The 20,989-nt window shown below is 36.9% G+C and overlaps 2 protein-coding genes across 2 annotated transcripts; one reads left to right on the forward strand and one right to left on the reverse strand.

Moving 5' to 3' along the window:
- Positions 1-321: 321 nt before the first annotated feature.
- acvr1bb (activin A receptor type 1Bb) lies at positions 322-13,748 on the reverse strand. The gene is made up of 9 exons (XM_056750135.1): positions 13,594-13,748; positions 6,336-6,581; positions 5,959-6,207; positions 5,651-5,881; positions 4,926-5,093; positions 4,640-4,796; positions 4,402-4,526; positions 4,177-4,307; positions 322-3,483 (listed from the first exon to the last, which is right to left on the reverse strand). The coding sequence occupies exons 1-9, from the start codon at positions 13,658-13,660 to the stop codon at positions 3,358-3,360; spliced, it is 1,500 nt and encodes a 499-aa protein (XP_056606113.1). The 5' UTR covers positions 13,661-13,748; the 3' UTR covers positions 322-3,357.
- A 584-nt stretch (positions 13,749-14,332) lies between these two features.
- Positions 14,333-16,763, forward strand: pxmp4 (peroxisomal membrane protein 4). The gene is made up of 4 exons (XM_056750136.1): positions 14,333-14,471; positions 14,775-14,837; positions 15,184-15,382; positions 15,607-16,763. The coding sequence occupies exons 1-4, from the start codon at positions 14,359-14,361 to the stop codon at positions 15,865-15,867; spliced, it is 636 nt and encodes a 211-aa protein (XP_056606114.1). The 5' UTR covers positions 14,333-14,358; the 3' UTR covers positions 15,868-16,763.
- Positions 16,764-20,989: the final 4,226 nt, after the last annotated feature.

Below are 20,989 nucleotides of genomic sequence, written 5' to 3' on the forward strand. Positions count from 1 at the left end.
TTTGTGATCCTTCCTATTCCTCGAAGTTACAATTTTATAATTTTGCTTATTGGATAAAATAATCGTGGGGGGGCACGGTGGCTTGTAAAGAACTTTTATTGCACCTACCTTTAAGCCTGTGTTATTCATCGATGAGAGACATTTTTATTCTATAACAAACTATTGCTTTCACCTACAATTTACATATGGTGTAAATGAGTTCCTCACTTCATAGATCCCATCAATTGACAACCACAATCCGATTCACCCCTAATTTGAGCTCATAAATCATACTTAACACATTCTAAAATGCTGCAAAAAATGAGCACACAACACAACCTCAAACGTAGGAAAATCTGTATTTATTACCCATGTACATGATTGGAAATTCCTGAAACATCCCTATTCAGATTTGGGAAATACACTGCGATTATAGGTAGGTTGTGCGGTCAAAGGTCACAGAGGCTAAAGGAAATATTTCCTTATAACAATACAAGGCTTTAATTAAATGGACATTATGTCACAATATAAACTCCGACAGGGTGATCAAGACCCTGATGTAGGGAGGAGGGGTCTTGTATGTCCCGATTGGATTTATGTTGAGTTAATGACTGTCCATTATCCTGTACATGTAAAAGCAAAAATTAAATTAGATTTTCCAAACTATATTGACAGGCATTTCACAATTAGCAGCGTGCTAGTGTGATCTCAGTAGTGTATTGACTCAAAATCAATCCAGTGTTACATCACAATTTTTTTTTTTTTAAATCCAAATATTACAAAAACAAATGAAAATAAATATCTAGAGAAACATAACAGCCATCAACACATCCTTTGTAACATATCCAATTATTTTTGGTTTTCTCTGGAATAAATACATTTTCATATGGTGGCTTTGAATTGTTGCAAATGGACGAAGCAAGTTTAGCAAGTTACCTAGCACTTACTTTTGAGATTGTCAAACACTCCCAAGATCAGACAAAACTCTAAACATCAGTCCTGGAACATTCTGGAGAGGCCGGGAGATCCACTAATTACAAAAATAAAATACACACAAAAATCCTATACAGCTGCTTTAAGAGCATTTCTACTGTTAAAAGCTCATTACAAATGAACCTAAATTAATTCACATTACAAAAATGGATGAATCACAAAATGGAGAGTGACAAAACAGCTAATAAAGGCAGCTGGCTACAACCACAAAATAGAATAAAAAGAAAACATGATTGTTTAAAAAAATCATACATGATAATTATTATATTTACATCTTGTATATCCCATACAGGAGTGGAGTACAGAAGGGCAGTAGTATTAAGGGAGAGTACTTGTCAGGGTCACCTGTCAAAAATACAGTGTATCAGATGTAAAGACGAGCCTAGTTTACACCAAACCTTTCAAGTCATTCCTGCCAGTGTGTAAAGAATGAAACATTTCCTCTTGAATCATGACATACATCTAAAGAAACAGATCATCACAAAAAAATAAAATAATACATTCATACAACAGAATTAATGAAACAGTGCGGATGTCAATGTTAAAAAAGCAATAATAAAAGCAGTCCATGCACATCCTGCTCGGTCTATATAAATAAGTAGGACAGCTTTACACCAAGAACAGACTGAAATCCAAGTCACAACTGCTGACTACAAATCTTCAGCTCACACATAAATCATTCATAAATCTCATTCATGATTCAAAGCTTTAAAAGTCTAATGCAAAACGTCAATGATTATTGTGCATCTAAACTGATCCTAATGCACTTCAAAGTGCAGTTTAATTTGAGAGCTGCAGCAGAGGATGAGATTTCCAGCTCCTTCATTTTTAGTCCGTTCATCAATTATCCTATGGTTTTATGGCCTTGCTTTTTGTCTTCGTTTCCGATGATAAAAATAATTTAAGAGTTCAAGAGTTTAAGCACTTTCGTCTTAGCCACAAACAATTCCTAAACCTCAAATAAAATGTATGTAACCAGTGTTAAGTCATATTTAGTGAAATTTAAAGGGATAGCTCACCCACAAAATACTATTCTGGCATCATTTACTCACTCCTACCTGTATGAGAATGTTGGTAACCGAACAGCGTTTGAAACCATTCACTTCTATTGTATTGAGACAAAACCAATGCAAGTGAATGGGTGCCTGTTAACAACGTTCTTCAAAATATCTTCTTTTGTATTCTGCGCAAGCAAGAAAGTCGTACTGGTTTGAATGAGGGTGAAGAAATGATGACAGAATTTACATATTTGGGAGAACTATCCCTTTAATGCTACCATGAGAAGCCACACTCTCCACACGATTAGCTTAAAAAACAGACTGGGTCAAACAAAAGAAGTTTTACTATACTGTACACGACACAAAAACAAATAATTTTCAAACCCGCGACCCGTACATTTCCACACATCAGTTTCCCGCATTCCTATCGCAATACCTGACTGCCAAACGTCCATAATATAAGAAACATCTCAAAAAAGAACCCAACACTTTAATTGAGCTGTCAAAGATATCCGAAATTAAAAAAGGGTAAGCTATTTACATTTCCATACGTTTAAAAATAGACTATATACAGTAGCTTTGCTGTGGAGTGGAGGAAAATTTGAATTGCAATAAAAAAATAAGGATAATATGATGGCTCTAAAATCTAAAATAAATAGATCTCTCCGTACCAATCAGTAGAACAGTGTGTCAGTGAGCGAATCCAAAATTAAGATGGCTATAATCCACTTCATACTTGCAAAACCTCCATAATAAAGTGCAAACAAGGTTGATTTGCTTACGTGGTTATAAAAAAGGAAATAATTGGTCCAAAAATTATTTTTCTTCCGGTATCTCTACCATTCCATTTTAATCAGCTCATCTTGCACCAATTCACACCGTTTACCGAACCCCTTATCTCCTGGAGTGTGTGTATGCGTTCATAAATGTTACAAAGCTATATAGCATCTTAACCGAGGTAGACCTTTGACAGATCAAAGACTGACAGCAACAAGCCCACATCAAATGTTCACAGCAACCAAGTTAAAGGGTCAAATGTGAGTCTTTGGGGCAAATGATTAGAAAACAAAACCCACCAAGAACCATTTCACTATAAAGAGAGATAACAGGTTTTACCCGGGGCCAGTGGTATATTTTGAGTAGTCTAAAGTCGCGAAGATAAAGATTGATATATGAAGAGCAGATGGCGATAACCGTTTAAAGCAGACAGAAAGAAAGTTTTTGGGTACCGTGGGATTCAGTAGTTTTGGCGTTGGGGTGAGGTAGGACCCGTCGCAATCTAGCGGACGGAAAAACTTTGCTTTAAAACTGGCAGGAAAGTTTCGACTGGTAGCGTTTCTGTACAAATTCGTTTTTTTCTAAGAACACCAGTCTCTCACACTTCGTTTCAGATTTTGATGTCTTCGTCCACGCTGAGCTGCGACAGGGTTTTCTTGATGCGGAGAGCTGTGAGTCGGGCGGCACCGTTAGCATACCAACACTCGCGCATGATCTTTCCCATCACGCGTAATGCCTGCAGGAGAATGAGAGATAGAATTTAGAGCATGTGTGTGTTAAAAGGTCCCCGACTCCAATTTTTCTTCAACATTTCTAGTTTCAACATTTGTTCTTCAAACATTCCTCTTTAGAAGAGGAGTTTTCAGAATTGGCATAATTTACATTGAAGATTGCTCAAATGAACAGATACGGCAACAGATAAACCGATCTCTTTGTAAAAATAAAATTATGATGCTGGGATATTTCTCATGTCATTCTTTACCCAATCTAAAATGGCTCCAAATTTCAGGTGAAAATCACCTGACTCACTTTACAAAGTAATGGAGTACTTATTTACTATTCATCGTGGTATTTCATCAGTTTTTTTAACATCACTCCAGATGTTGGTCTTTAAAAAAAAAAAACACACGGAATGACCCACAAATTATTCACCCATCAGCCAAGCTATTTAGTTTTTCTTTAACTAAAACATGATTTTAAGATGATCAACAGAATGTGACTCAAAATTTTCTGTGCCGTTACCCTATCTAAATATTTATATGATGTTATATAAATATTGTTCATTTGTAAACTCTCACTTAAAGATTTAAAACTTTTACCCCAGTCCAATAAAGACCATTTATAAACTATAGAACCATATCAAGACTTGAGGAAAAAATTTAATGAAATATATGAAGTTCTAAAGGAGCAAAGGGTCAATAGCTCTCACCTCATAACTCTGCCACCAATTCGGGATGTTGGGTCTTAACCTCTGGTCACACACCACTTTCCTCATTTCGTCTATGGAGGGGTCAGAGGGCACCAGATCATAGTAGGGCAGCTGGTATTCTTCATGAATACCTGACACACAACACAAAAAAGGTTATTATTCTGAACAAACTAATTATTTGATATATTTGAAATCATACTGCTGTGTGTTGTTTGACCCGAGTACCTCCAGCATTGCAACGGCGAGCGATCTCCCAGTAAACCAGACCTAGAGCGTAGATATCAGCACATTTAAATGAGTCAAAGTGACGCATGTTTATGGTCTCCTCTAGAACCTCAGGTGCCATATACCTGATGCACACAAACAACACAACAAATGATTTTGACTGTAAATAAATGTATTAAAATAAATGATAGTGCGGGGAGGTTTATATTTTCTGTCTGTGCGAATAAAGTAGCTGTACCTCTTGGTGCCGACGCGCTGGTTGGGTGCGATATCGATGGTGTCTGTGACGGACTCGTGCCGAACTGCTAGGCCGAGATCGGCAATAGCACAAGTGCCGTTTTTCTTCACCAGAATGTTCTTGGACTTAAGATCCCGGTGAGCTATGCCGGGCTTACCTGCAAAAAAAAATTCACTTAGCCGGCAAAATAATGCTACCTTGTACGAAGCCTCGTTTTTAATTTCAGAAGAAACAGCACTGTCCTATTGCTATGTCTAATATGTAATAAACGCGCACACGCACTCACCCTGAGTGCCCAGGATCTCCATGTGCAGATGTGCCAGTCCGCTGGCAGCCGACAGAGCAAGTTTGATCATGCCCTCAATGGTGACCGAGTATCGGTTCAGATAGTCAAACAGAGAGCCGTTCTCATGATAGTCTGATACCAACCACAGCTGAGTCCACGTGCCATTATCTGTGAGACACAAGAACACATGTTTTTCAATAAAAAAAGAATGTGAAAACTATAAACATGAGCTTAAAGTGCAGTTTATAGTCATGCGTACGCAGCAGAACAGATTCCTTAAACCTTAGCCTGACGCGCACCTCTCTAAAAATGTAACAGCTCGTCAATGCAACACAAAATACAAGTCCTGTGATTGGACTGCTTAAACCCCCTCTGTTCAGGTAAAAAAAAGTCAAGAGATAGCATCAGTTTACTAATACACATTTCATAATTATTGTCTAAATATATATATTTTTTTAATTTATGTATTTAACAACTCAAGCTGCAAAAGTGACTGTTTACTTGCGGCTATCACTTCTAAATGCTTCTTGGACAGCGTACACAACGAACCGCTCCTTCTTCCGCTCTTATCTTGGCTTGTATCTTATCAAGCAACACACCTATGGACACTGAGTCTAGTGGCCATTGCCTGCCGACGCAGACAACAAGGTACAAGTATAAACGAAAACTGCCGCGTAGCCTTTGGTATAGAGACTACGGCATAGGTCCTGAAGTGTGTTGTTTACCTTTGTTATCAGCAGCGATGAACCCCAGAATGTTCTCGTGACGGAGCATAATGGTCTGGTAGATTTCTGCTTCACGAAACCAAGAGCGTTCCTCCCGAGAGGAGAAGATCTTCACAGCGACGTCGCCTCCTCTCCACCTTCCCCTCCACACCTCTCCGAAACGTCCCTTACCAATGATCTCCTGCAGTACTATGGTACGAGCCACAGTTCTCTGGACAAACAGGGGCAGACCTGCACAAAGACATAAAAGAGGTTATAACTCACTGAAGAGAAAAAGAAAACGGAAACAAGAAAAAGGTGATACTAACCTGAGCCAGACCCTGAGGTGGAGAGATCATAGATGAGGTCTTGTAAGGTCTTGTCTTTGGCCAGAAACATGTGTTCAGTGCTGGGGTCCTCCACCTCCAGTCTCTGGCGGTGACCGTAGGCACGCTGGTGGTGATGGAACAAAAAGAGACCCAGCAGAACCAGCACGCACACCACAAAGACCGGACCAGCCACTACCGCTGTAAGCTTAACCGGACCCCATTCCTGACCGGCACCCAATTGCTTAGTCACTAACAGAGGAACATGATATGTTAGTCTCAAATTTTCCTTCAATCTTGTAGAAACTGTAAAGATGACCTTTTGGCTTATAATGTATATGTTGAACTGTCGGGTTATGTAATGATGGATTGATGCTCACTGGTCGGCAGTTTGAGATCGATGCTGTTGCAGTAATCTTTATAGCAACAGTGTGTGTTCATCAGTCCCTCAGCGCTGAGACAGTAGAACGGCTGGCCGGGAGGAACCAGCTTCTCCTTCTGGATGCAGAGACGCACATTCTGCTCCTGTCCACCGATAACAGAGGTTGACACCACACACGCCCCATTTGTCTCGCACTTATAACCATACTTCTCACAGCTCGGTGTGGTGCAGTTACAGAACAACGCTGCAAAGAGAAACAGACATAAAAACATTGATTTCTTGACAAACACAAGTGCTGCTAAATTGGTTGAGCAGCGTGTGCAACACACCAGGTCATGGGTTTGATCCCAAGAAGGAAAAATAATGTTTAAGAAAATGTAGATTGGAAGCACATTCATGTGGCAAATCTATAAAATGTAAAACTGAATGGATGTGGAGACTGTTGTGCCCCTTTTGAACAGCAGGGGGTGACAGATGTCAGTACAGTTTTTTTCACATATTTTTTTCAAAAGATTAAATCACGATTAAAGCATCTAGAATAAAGTTTGTGTTTACATAGTATATGTCTGTGTTCTTTGCATATGTATTTTGAATTCATAAACACGTACACATACATGTCTATATAATATTTTTCTTAAATATATGCATTGTGTTAAAAAAATTAAAATAAATGTATACACAAACATTGGCTATATTATGTAAACAAAAATTTTTATTCTGGATGGGATTTATCGCGATTAATTGTTTGACAGTCCTAGTTTTCACACAAAAAAGACGATGAAGTTCAAGCTGTTTTCTTCCCCTTAATCCGCCTGTGTGTTAAATGCCTGTGTGGTATCACTAGGAGAAGTCAGACAGAGCTGATTCAATAAACCTGCTACCAAAGGACATTTAAATGGACGTCAGATCAAACACACTTCTCTAATCTGCAGTACAGCCAGTCTGATATCATTTGTGCTGGATTGTCATTGGCTGTGTGGTTAAATCTTTTTAGCCGTGGATCTCTCTAGAGATGTGCAGATTCTAATTTAATATGTTGACTTTTAAACACAAAAAAATTGTCTTGTAAAACACTAAACATTAAAAATCATACCAGCGATGTTATGCAAGAGTCAATAGTGTCTAATTTAATTATTTGCTTGGACTTAATAAAATACAAAACTGTTGTGTTTATGGTCATAATGTTCTCTGCACAGCTCTGGTTTCACAGCGCCGCATGCAAGCTATAGCGTGTTGTGCTGGTGGCGTGACTGAACACAGCTCCAGCGCATGCCAACAGGAATCGTATCCAACAAAAACACTGAATCATTAAACAAATGAAGCTATTGACGGATTCACATGAAAAGGATCTAGCTTTATGGCCTAATTTGGTTAGCTCTTTAAATTTTTGTGCTCTCCGCAACATGTAAACATAGTACAAAGGTCTTCTGCTTGATCTAAATGTAATATAAAAGTAAATAAACTAAGTGTATTCTGTAACACATTGTGAATTAGTTTTCAGTTACCAGGATTTTTTGTTATCTAAGGTCATTGACACATGAATGCGTTTATTGAGCCTGTGTACTGTGGGAACCCAGTGGGGTGTGAACTGGGTGAAACAACGATTACAGTTGCAATGGCGTGATAAATGATGTCATACTGTATGACAGCATGTGTTATCACCATGCATGCAGGTATGGACTTCTTTAGGTTTAGCTGCAATAGCTCAAAAGTTCATCCAGCCTGGACCAGTTCAATTGTAAGATCCAAAAACAGGACTTCATGGCTACATTCACAACCTCAAACTGACATTGCCCATGTAAATGTGCAAGTATAAAGCGCGGTTAGTTTTAGTTGAAAGGGCACAGCATATCATCATGAAAACATCATCCAAACTGTAAAGTATGGTGGAGGAAACATCATGATTTGGGCCTGCTTTGCTGCATCAGGGCCCGGTCAGCTTGGAATCATTGAGGGGAAAATAAATTTCCAGGTATATCAGACAATTCTTAAGGATAATGTGAGAATGTCTGTACGTCAGCTGAAACTGTCTAGAAGGTGGGTGATACAACAGGACCACGAACCAAAACACCGGTGCAAGTCCACAACAGAATGGCTTCAGTGGAGTGGCCAAGTCAGAGCTCAGACCTCAACCCAATAGAGATGCTATGGATTGACTTGAAGAGGGCCATACACATGAATATGACAGAGCTAAAGCAGTTCTGCCAGGAAGAACATGCTTAAATTCTGCTCAGTACTGAACATTAGAAAACAGTGAATAAATCCAGTAAAATAAATCCACACATATCAGTGAAAAACGCATACTAAATAAATAATACAGGACATCATGTGAATGATCACATCTGCCAGTAACACAGCACCAACAGCTCATCTGCAGTCATACGATTTTCGTGGGGCTGGTACCCATTTAAAATTATTCCAAACTAGGTTCATCCTTTATACTTGTGGCTTTGTGTACAGTTGGTAGAAATCGCCGCTTAAGGGCGCACGATCAAAACAACAACAATCGTGTAGCTTGATGACTCTGTGTAGAAGCGTGGTATAATGGGATTTGTTGTCTTCAACACCAACACTGATGGTACCACTGATACGTCAATAAGACAGGAACGAGAAATCATATAAGCGGAAGAGGTGAAGCAAAAGTTCTATAAATGTTGCGTTTGATGAACAGCAGCAGTTGGAAACATTTGAGATATTGTAAATACTTGGCTGAAAAAAATATATAACATTGGCCAAGTGGCTTTTGGATATTTTACTGAAATTCTTACAAACTCTACCTTTAAAATGAAAGCAAATTGAAAAATTCACAATGATCAAAATCTCAGTGGAAACATGAATATTCAAAAACTGGTTGTTACACGGCTCGTTGGAATGCTTGATTCTGATTGGCCAGTCGAGAGTAAGAGGTCGACCGATATACAATTTTCAGGGCCGATGTCGATATCGATTGTTAGAGGTCACGCATACCGATCACCGATATTTTAAATCGATATATATGTCAGGTGTAAAAATGAAAAATATAATTCAAGATAACAAGAGCTCTGACAAAAACCATGGATACTACACGCTTACTATAGTAACACCTTGGTAAACAGTAAGGAAATAAACAAACAATAGTTCAATCAACATATTTAGAAAAGATTATTGCCGTTTTGTTGTGCCATTGCTTGGGGCTTGTGAGGATCATGTAAATAGAGCACTCTGCGGAAGGATGTAATCACATGACAAGCTGATGCAGAAGAAACTGCACCTTTCTTTACATTCATACATAGTATATAATCCGTTTCAGAAAGATGCACGCGGAGAGAGACGGGTGAAAGCACAGCCTGTATATTGTCATTATTTTACTTTAGATAATGAGTACACAAAAATTTAAGTAGACCAATCATAGTTTCGAATCATGTATTAGACTTATTTGTATGACCATAATTACTGGCATATTTAAGTCTTTCTCCATAGCAATAAAAAAGATGTTGCTGCGCGTTAAGACATTAAGGAAATACCCTTATTAAACAGATCTGAAGACACTCTTTGAAGACAACTGACTTTGCTTATGTGTATACGCTCCAAGACGGGCATTATAATGTTTGTGTCATAACATTTAAGCGAAATAAGTTGTGAAAATAACTCAATCTGACACTTGTTGCAAGCATTTTGAGTGACGGCCATGTCCCGAGTGAATGTACGGACTAAAGATCGTCTTTTGAGAATACGCGAGTACATGATGCTTTAAAATGGTTTGTATTTGTGATTGGCATGACTTAAAATAATGTGCAAATGTCTATTCCGTCAACTGATGCGCGATCAATGAAGCAGCTCGAACTAGCAATCCTTCCAGTGCCTTCAGCCTCCTGCGTTGAATGACCGGACTTGTGACTCCCAACAAATTAGATGGGCTGTAGGCAGGCATTACTCTAAGCAACAGACTAGACTCTAGTGCCTTGTTCCGATGGGTCCCACAAAATACTTGGCTGCATCAGAGCCAAATGGCGCATTTCAAAATTATATTACTTTATCGGCAAACTGGCTTTTAAAATGGCTGATGTCGATAATCAAAAAAATGCCTAATATCGGCCAGTTCAATTATCGGTCGACCTCTAGTCGAGACATTTGCACGTTTGTTATTCCCAGATAACAACTTCTCAAAACTAACACGGTAACCCAGATGGAGCTAATTATTTTGACAGTTTTTTTGTCAAATTAACTATAAATATGTCTATATATTATATGAAATATTTACGAAAGATTAAAAAAATCCTGTTTGTGACATTTGAACGTAGTTTCTTACATTAAAACCAAAAGTAAACAGCTTTAGCTAAAAATTAGCTTATAAAATATTTCAAATTCACGTCCAGTTTTTTTTCTCATGTGGCAAGTAGCCATGTAACAAGTGGGATAATGTATAAGCAGACGTTTGTTATCGCGAAATATCACACTGTTTGGGCTAGGGATAAGTCACGAATTTCAAATATTCGAATAGTATATTTAATTATCGAATTTCGAATAGTGTGTGCGATCTTAAAAAACTCACCGTGTTTTCACGTGTAACGCGTTCATGTAACCAAAGGGTGGCGCTGCCAATAACGACGCACCTAAAACATAAAGGCTGTCAATCAAGAGACAGTAACATTTTCCCACAAGAATTGGTAACGAAGTTACGCACACTGTAGACCCGCGTGGCATAACGGAAACGGTAAATTGATATCAAAAATGTGTTCGATGTGTGGGGGTCCTTTAATAAAATGAATGAGAATAAAGTGCAGTGCAAACTCTGCAATGCAAGGCTGGCTTATCATGGATCAACAACTACGATGCACAATCATTTCAGGGCAAAGCAAATCCCCGTTTGGATCCCAAACGGGCGGAGCAAATAACGGCTCTAACTAGCAAGATGATCGCTAAGGATATGCTTCCGATCGGCTTTGTCAAAGGAGAAGGTTTTAAAAATCTTATGGAGTTTGTTCAGCCTGAGTTTACTGTTCGTCTAGAAAAACCATCACTGCCAGACTGCAGAAACTTTTCAAGACAATAGAAACTGAAGCCTTTTGAGCTTTTAATTCATGAAATCGCTCCGAACTGTTAATAAATGACATCATTCGGTTAATATGTTTTATGCGTGTTAAGTTTGGTCTAAAATCTTTATGGCTTTAATATATTTTCCTGATTAATCACACTGCTGTATTTAAGTTGGTATAAATGTGCATGCTCATATTTTACAAGGAAATGTTCTAGCATTATGAGCGGTTGATGCTGATCGACGTACTGTTAATAAGTGCCGTCATTCGGTTGTTAATATATTAATTTCAGCACGTTATTTTAATGTATTGCTTAATGTTAGATTGCATATTCTATAATACATAAAGCAGTGTGCCGTTATACTGATTTGAAGCGTTAATTTTCTCTCTCTCTCTCCATTTGTGTGTGTAATACTGTAAATGCGTCCATGTGGGGGAGGGGTGTGAATTTTGAATAATTTTTGAATAGTTCTCATCGATCTTCGAATATTGTTTTTGCTTTAAATGCCCATCCCTAGTTTGGACTTGTCTCTGCGTTAACAACCGGCTGCCTGCACATTACCCTTACCTATATGAACTTGGCAACTGTATTGAGCAAAAACAAATAATGTTGTTTAGTATGAATGGATCGAATGTCGAACTATGACTAAAATAGCATATTTATGACTAACTAACAGAGGATTATGAAATTATACCTGACGATATAGCATTCCTACTCTCATAAACAAGTCAATATTTTCAGAATTTTACTGACCCAATCAATACTTTTAGTAAAATTGTTTCACATTACATATTTTCAATTGCTAAATTTCTCGACAACACATTGATAAGAAAAAACTGATTATTGACTAGTTAACTTTATTAAACCTCCAAAACTCTTTCACATTCTCTAAAATTGAAAAATTCAAAAGGGAAGACACTTTAAATCCAAGTCTCCAAAAGATACAAACTTGTGTGTGCCCAAACCAATTATCCTTTAAAATGAAGAGTGTTGACAGCTGTAAATAAAGCCCCTGGCTATGAGTTATTCCACATGAAACCAAACTAAGAAACACACTGTGTTTTACATTGACGCTGCAAGAAAGAGACAAATAAATAAAGAGAGATGGGGTCACTGCTCGGTCACTTAGAACAGCAATTTTTGTAGAGCCTGAAACAACTGAATGATATCAGAGCCTTAGTGACCCAAAGACACCATAACATGTCTGAGAGGTCGTTGTTACAAGAATCAGTATTATAATTCCCAGGCACAGGGCAGACCTAGGCATCAATACACTTTATATGATACACAATAATATTCTGGTATTAAAATCTTATTTCCAAAACATAATTTTCATACTGAGTAAGAACAATCGTTTGCTTGATAGACTATCTTTTTCTCTGTGCTATATGCAGGTTTGCTGACCAACTTTCCTTACAACAAGTAGACGAAAAATCATCAACTAAACCAACACACAAACTACGTATTAAGTTAGGCCTACAGAAAATGTGCAGCAGACCACTGAAAAAAAATATTTAAGAGTAAAGGATCAATGTGGATGCAGATCACTTCCGCAATACTAAAAGACCAAACAAACGGACAAATAAACTCAACTTTCAACTAAATTTCAACTTGAACAATAAAACAACATTTACAAAAACACATGCGTGTAAAATAGAACCCCAGTGATGGGAAAGAGACATTAAACTCTTTTGTGAATGAGTTAACGTAAGTATGGGGTCTGTACAAACTCCTCTGGTTCAGCAACGGCACTAAAATCAATAAGTTACTAGATGACATTCCAGTTACTGTATTGTGATTACCGGTTACCCGTCAACTAACAAACTTAAAGACGAAAAACACAAACCTTTTGGAAGTTCAAATAAATTGTTGTTTCAATTTACAGCCACGTAACGTAAGTTACAAAGCGAAGTTAGCCTGTTAGCATGCTATCTTATCACCCATACAATCTTCAGACATAAACACCACCGTCCTGCTGGGTTATTGATTAAATTAAACATATAACGTTAGGTTAAATACAACTGGCAGACCGATACAGATTCATCAATCACATAGGGTGGGTTGGGGGGGGGGGGTGAGATATCAATTGAACATCAGAAGAGTTTATGGAAACGTTCGTTTAAGGCGCGCGCCATGTTGTTGTCGTGTTTTACTCACAACCCTCAGCGACTGTAACACGCTTTCAGACTTAAGTCTGGTGAATAAAACGCAACTGAAATAAATAAAGAATTAACACTCACATTCACACACTCTGTTTAATCCAAATATGACGACCAGGAGCCGCAGGATTCTCCGTTGGTCCATCATCACAGGACTTCCATCTCACTGAGTGACGTTACGCGCATGAACACGAGAGTCAGTGTGGCGAGCACGCGCATTTGATTCTTCCAAGTTGGGGACGCAGTTTTTAACCTGCACTTTTTTATATATGTTAAAAATATATAGACAGTCGGCTAAAACGTGACACTGGCCTCGAAATAACTATTTCTAATAAATGTTTAACGGCTACAAAGAGAGTTCAGTTTGTTTTGAGTGACATACACATTTGTGTAAACGTCGTCGTAAGCGCCTTATTCGGTATTATACTGCCATCAGCTGGACATCAACAAAATGAAAACTATTAATCATGCACAACAATGTCCCACAATGGTTGATTTTGTCTTTTGTTTTATTGCGGCTCAAAAATCGAAATAATGATAATAAAAGTTAAAGTTACCAATAGGAGAAATTTGCTTTTGTATCATCATTTTTGTTCACTTTACACCATATAACAGATACAATGTAACGTACATACATTTAAATAATTTAAAGCATTCAATAACTAAGCAGCTTATTATTATATTTTTTTACAATTTTGCGGTGTACATTTATATGAAATGTATTCTGTATTAATCAGAGAAATATTTACGTAGCCATTTTGGCGGAACTATTATCAAAGATAAAGTTTCCCAACGATGACGATAACAGATGCACTTGTGTTACGGTGTTAAGCGTCCGGACTTGTCATGGCAGCTTCAGATCTCTTGAGAACTGTATTATACACAGTTAACAATCTCCTCCAACAACACAAATATAAAACTGCACTCGCTGTTGTTAAAGGCTTCAGGAATGGAGCTGTGTGAGTTAATTGTTTGACTACTATTTTTTTGAGAGACACTTAATAGAAAGTGTTGTTCTCATGTTCATTACATCTGGACATTTCTTACAGTTGATTATATTAAGTTACATGTCCTATAAAAAGAGCATCTGTTGTTTCTTTGTTTGTTTGCTCATGTAAAGGTAACACATTTATTGGACTCAAAATTGCAATTATGAAAGCCATTCCTAATATAATAGTTAATATATTAGTAAAAACTATTGGAAACACGTCATTATTTTACTGTAAATAAATGAAAGTCTCAAAGCCTTTTTTGGTTCGTAGATATGGTGCTAAAATCCGTGCTCCTCATGCCCTTGTCATGACGTTTCTGTTCAGAAGCGGAAGGTAAAGTGAACTTTGACATCTCTAATAAAACCACATTACACTTTCAAATGAATGCGGTTTTTACTGTTGCTTGTTCATATTGCCCGTGTTTGATTGTATTTACTCATTGCAATCTTAAGCAGATATTATACAATTCTAACTACTTTACAGTAAAAACGACTGTTGCCTGTGCATTACACTTTAGATTTCAAGATTGAGGACCTTGGACAAATCAAAATTCTAATATGACTGCTGAAACATACTGAAAACCTAACCAGATAATATTCTTTGCTAATTAAATGTAGTTTCTGCATTAATGTTCACATTTTAATAGATATTTTGTATTTGTATCTGACTTGCACAACAGTCTGAGAGAGAAGTTTAGAGCGATAGCTCAGGCCACTTACACCCACTCCAGGAACTTGGCCTGCTTTGTGTTCACGTATAAAGGTCTGCAGGGAATTCAGCAGCAAATACAGGGGAAGCAGCGCCAGTCTCACGCCTTCCTCGCTGCGTGCGTCGGAGGCTGGCTTGTGTTTGGAGAAAATAACAACATAAACAGCCAGGTGAGCATAGCAGAGTTTATTAAGTATTTTTTCATGATATTTGATAAGTATAACAAGAAAATATAAGATGGATCACCTTGAGATTAATTTGTGTAAACCCAAAAGTTTTTGGTACAATTAATTGATATTCTAGAATAAGATTCCTTGTGATTTATGACTATAAAAAGTGTTTGATATTTTGCTTTGATAAGTGATAATCTTAGTGTAATTTTACATTTCCCCAGATAAACATGTACCTGCTCTCCAGAATCCTCTTTGCTTTGTCTCGATTGGCTATGGAAAAGGGCTACATCCCCCAACCCAAGAGAGATCCCTTCCCACTGTTTGCCACACTGGTGTGGGGTATTGTGCTCTGGCTGTTTGAGTATCACCCTCATACACTTCAACCCTCCCTTCAGTCGTCCATGAATTACCTTTATCACGACAGCAACACATGGCATGATATTTCAGACTTTCTCATTTATAACAAACCCAAAACCAACTAAACCCACAGGAGACCTCAGAACGGTCTTCCGCTTGTGTAATTGAATAGTTTAATTACCGTGACTTTCACTTTTTTAATGAGACAAATGAAGTTTGAATGTATGTAGCCTTGGCTGTTTTCAAAGTTGTATAACCACGACCGGTTATCGTAAGTGAAGCTAGAGTCCTGGAGGGTTATTGTTCTACAGAATTTAGGCCAAAACATGAATTGTGCTTGTTTAGTGTGGAGCTAAACCCTCCAAAAAGGTGAGTTTCAGGACTGGAATTTGACACACATGAGAGCATGCCCTGAAGTAATTTTGACTGTTGTAGATTGTATAGAGTGCAGCAGACTGGCTTTCATCACACAACACTATTTAAACACTTGCACATTGCCCTATTTCAATTTCGTTAAATCTTCATGTGTGTTATGACAGCTGTTATAAAGTTCATCTCACAGAAAGCAGGTCTTCGGTTAACACTGAAAGATTTATTGTTTAAATTGTAATTAAGTCATATATTATAATAGCATTTTGATTTTTTGGGTGAAATATGAGCCAGGCATGTTAGTATTTCATCAGATTCATTAAGACATCTTCTGAACTAAATAAATATGGGGGATCTGTCATTCGTGGTTTGGATGTCATATTGTCATGTTATGTCAACAATCAATCAAAAAAATCCTTCAAATATCTCCTAAACAATGATATACAGTAATTTGTTGATTTGACTGTAATAATAATACTTTTAACATAGTCCATAGTTTACGTCACACTCTCATCACAGCATCAGTGTGGATTTTTTAAATTAAATTAACGGACAATTGTATACATAACTACAATTTATGAGTATATTACCAATGGTGTGGATTTGAGTTGAGAATGTATTTTCTAATTGAATAAAAAGATTGGAAAAATGAGTCATCAATTTAGAATTGGTTTAGAATTGAGTTATTCTTCCTCATCAGGTAGTTGATTGCGAAATTAATTTGAGTTGTGTTTTCATTTTTGCATGGTGGGTATAACGGTATGTAAAACCTATAAGAATTTATGAGGAAAATATAACGGTTGTGTTTAAATACAATCTTTGTTAGTTCACGGACAACACACAAAATAGCATAACAAAACAATATGGTGATTATTAACACATCCTTTCTGAAAGCATACTAGATTGCAATTCAACAATTAACTTTTCTTAGCTTTAGGAGCAAAATCAAGAGACTGGATAGTTTTCTGAAAATGTTTCTTTACAGTTGTTTTATGTTTAAGTGTAAAGGTTATACTTTATACTGAAATTGATCTTTTTGATAGAATAGAATAGGATCTTTTTCTAGGAGAAGAGATATAAGGCATGCTTTATAATGTGAATTAATGCTTTGTAATAAATAAAAATATATAGTATTTTTCTTTAACATGGCATTTTAATTATTATAAGCTTCTTATAAGTACAGGTGGTGAAATCAGATTATTAAATGTAAAACCTTTAATATTAAATTGCACAAATTAACAAATGCTAACCATTAAAAAAACATACTGATTAAATCAAGAGATGTTCCTTATTGAAGTTACTGTCAAGTCAATGTGGTGAAAAAGTTAAAGAAGAATTTTGTTAAGAAGATTTTAGATGAAAATATAGAAACTGTAAACATGTTTAGTAAAGAGTTTATTATACCACTGATGCTCAACCGGTGGGCCACGGCACTTTGGTGTGCCTTGGAGCGCCATCTGGTGGGCAGTATAGACAGTGGTAAACTACCACCAAATTAATTTGTAATCATTTTTAAATTGACACATTTTGTTATTTTCTTATGATTTAATTAGTCTTATGAATTTACATGTTAAAGAAGCACGTTAAAGAAACACTAAAATGGAGTCAAGATGCATTACCTTAAAAAAAATAAGTATTTGAATGTCGCAACACCAAATACACAACAATGTCAGATTGAACTGACACATTCAATCTGGTGTTTCGAAATGGGTTTTTTGCACCCTCAGATTCCAGCTGTGTAAATGGTTGTTGTTCTGCCAGATATAGTCATATCCTAACAAACCATATAGGCTATCAATAGAAAGCTTATTTCTTTAGCTTTCAGATGATGTAAAAATCTTAATTTAAAAAAATTGACCCTTAAGACTGGTTTTGTCGTCCAGGGTCACATATTTGGAAAGGTGGTCCTCGGAATGTTTTTAAACAGTCCTTGGTCCATGAGTTGCAAAAGGTTGAGAACCTCTGTATTATACCCTTTAGCCTGTGTCATGAATCACTACAGAAAGCTGGCGTGCGATGGAAATACTTAAGGATTGCAACACTAAAACACCTGTTTATTTAAAGGGAAGGGCCTGAAACTAGCAACCTTGGTGAAAGCTGATATTTTGTGAAGACGATCACTGGCTAACTTCTGTGTAAGTTTACGTTGATTTGTTTTTGTTTGATATTTTTTAAATGGAAGCTCATGAAAGACTTCTGAAAATGGAAAGAGTAGAGGAGTGACCAAGTGAAACCGGGACAAGCCCTGACTACCACACCCAGTTAATACTAAGGTGCATGTTTCATCACTGATGGACAGTCACACCTTAGTGTGAATGCGGGTGTGTAATTCAAAATCATTTCCTTTCCGGAATTGAGATGCTCCTATTCCAATTAAAATAACGATTGTGTCACACAAGATAAAAGATTTGTCATATATAAATCACTTATCAGGAAATTTCAGTTATATTCGGTAAGCTATACCATCCCAAAAATTCCAGGAAATAATACATTATAAGGTTGTCAGGACTATACTGAGAGTATAGAAATTGATTACTAAGATATAAGAGATTTTACAGAGGAATTTACAGGACTGGATATTATAATAATATTATTGAAATAAAGTATGAAATAAAGTTTAGCCTGTGTCATGAATCACTACAGAAAGCTGGCGTGCGATGGAAATACTTAAGGATTGCAACACTAAAACACCTGTTTATTTAAAGGGAAGGGCCTGAAACTAGCAACCTTGGTGAAAGCTGATATTTTGTGAAGACGATCACTGGCTAACTTCTGTGTAAGTTTACGTTGATTTGTTTTTGTTTGATATTTTTTAAATGGAAGCTCATGAAAGACTTCTGAAAATGGAAAGAGTAGAGGAGTGACCAAGTGAAACCGGGACAAGCCCTGACTACCACACCCAGTTAATACTAAGGTGCATGTTTCATCACTGATGGACAGTCACACCTTAGTGTGAATGCGGGTGTGTAATTCAAAATCATTTCCTTTCCGGAATTGAGATGCTCCTATTCCAATTAAAATAACGATTGTGTCACACAAGATAAAAGATTTGTCATATATAAATCACTTATCAGGAAATTTCAGTTATATTCGGTAAGCTATACCATCCCAAAAATTCCAGGAAATAATACATTATAAGGTTGTCAGGACTATACTGAGAGTATAGAAATTGATTACTAAGATATAAGAGATTTTACAGAGGAATTTACAGGACTGGATATTATAATAATATTATTGAAATAAAGTATTAATCCAAAAATGTTATATTGCAAGTGGTTCGAGAGTGGGAGTCGTGACCAAAGGGTCGCAAGTTCGATTCTTAGCACCGGCAGGTAAATGACTGAGGTGTCCTTGAGCAAGGCACCTAACCCACTTGCTCGCCGGGTGCTACACTAATAGCTGCCCACTGCTCAGTGTGAATGTGTGATTTTGTTAATCTGAGATACTGTAGCAGGCCATCCAGTCACAAAAATAAAGTTTTTATACATTTACATTAGGGAATTTATAAAATATCTTCACGGAACATTATCTTTATTTAACATCCTAATGATTTTTAGCATAAATGAAAAGTCTGTCATTTTTACCCATACCTTGTATTTTTGGCGATTTCTATAAAATGTTCCCGTGCTACTTAAGACTGGCTTTGTTATTGAGGGTCACATTTAATTTATTAACAGTTTTATTGTTTATTGATTAAAACAGTACATAGATCTTTGCAAAAGGTATTGGGAAATGAAAAGATCTTCATATAAATTTGCTGTGGTTATTAGTGACAATGCATTTATAATGCATTATTATTTGTTATTAACATCTCATTTAATTATTGATTAAGCTTCAATTTCATAGTTAGTCAAAAACACTTTCTTGTTTATGCATAAGTTGATTTTGTTCATTTTGTCCAGAGTTGAGGTTTAGAAATGTCGACCTTAAGTCGACCAGAAACCACCTCACCACAATACAAGCAGTCTGATTTCCAGAACTTTGGTCCTGTGGAGAGGACTGACCTTTCAGATTCTGGTGAGCTTCAATGGACGTGAATTCAATCCAAACAAGGATAAGCCGGTCTTCCTAGCTGTCGTCTCTGTTTGTGCATGTGATTAAAGGTTTGTCAGAAACTCACAGCGCATTTTTACTTAAGGGAGTAACCTAAGAAAACTCTGTTTATAGAGCATGAATAATTTTGGGGTTAAAAGTTGTGATAAAAACCAGGCTTATTCTATCATATGTTCGTTTATGCACTGTACTTAAAATACATGTAAAAACATAAGCAATTTGTTGTTTTCTGAAGCTCTGTATACATGTAATATTTTTTGTTATATTTACCACTTTGTCCTGTTTCATTTTTCTGCCAATAAATGCAAATAAAAAACAATATTTTAATTTGGAATTTAGGTGAAATGTTGTTGCCAGTTCATTCAATGAAACACAAATAATAATTTTACTTAATTCATTCCATTCCATTCCATTTTCTACCGCTTATCCGAACTACCTCGGGTCACGGGGAGCCTGCGCCTATCTCAGGAATTACTTAATTCATAATAACTGAAAATAATTTTGGAGGTGTCACTTAATGCATGATTAATTTATGATGTATTGGGAATGCATTGAAAAATAATATGTCTTAATGTAAGGTATTCAACTAGTTCAAACGTGAAAATAAAACAGAGAATTGTCTTTCGAACTGCCTGTCCCTGGTTCCGAACAACACGTCTCTGGTTCCGAACTGCCTGTATTTGGGTCCGAAAAGCCTGTCTCTGGGACTGGACAACCATCTAGAGCTCAATGGACTGCCACAAACTCACCCCACACAATATCAGTTTTGCTCTTCAGCCCATCATCTGCCTCTGTGGGGGTTTACACCCTCAGCCTGAGATTCGA

This window comes from Triplophysa dalaica, chromosome 6 (assembly GCF_015846415.1).
Source record: "Triplophysa dalaica isolate WHDGS20190420 chromosome 6, ASM1584641v1, whole genome shotgun sequence".
NCBI lineage: Eukaryota > Metazoa > Chordata > Actinopteri > Cypriniformes > Nemacheilidae > Triplophysa > Triplophysa dalaica.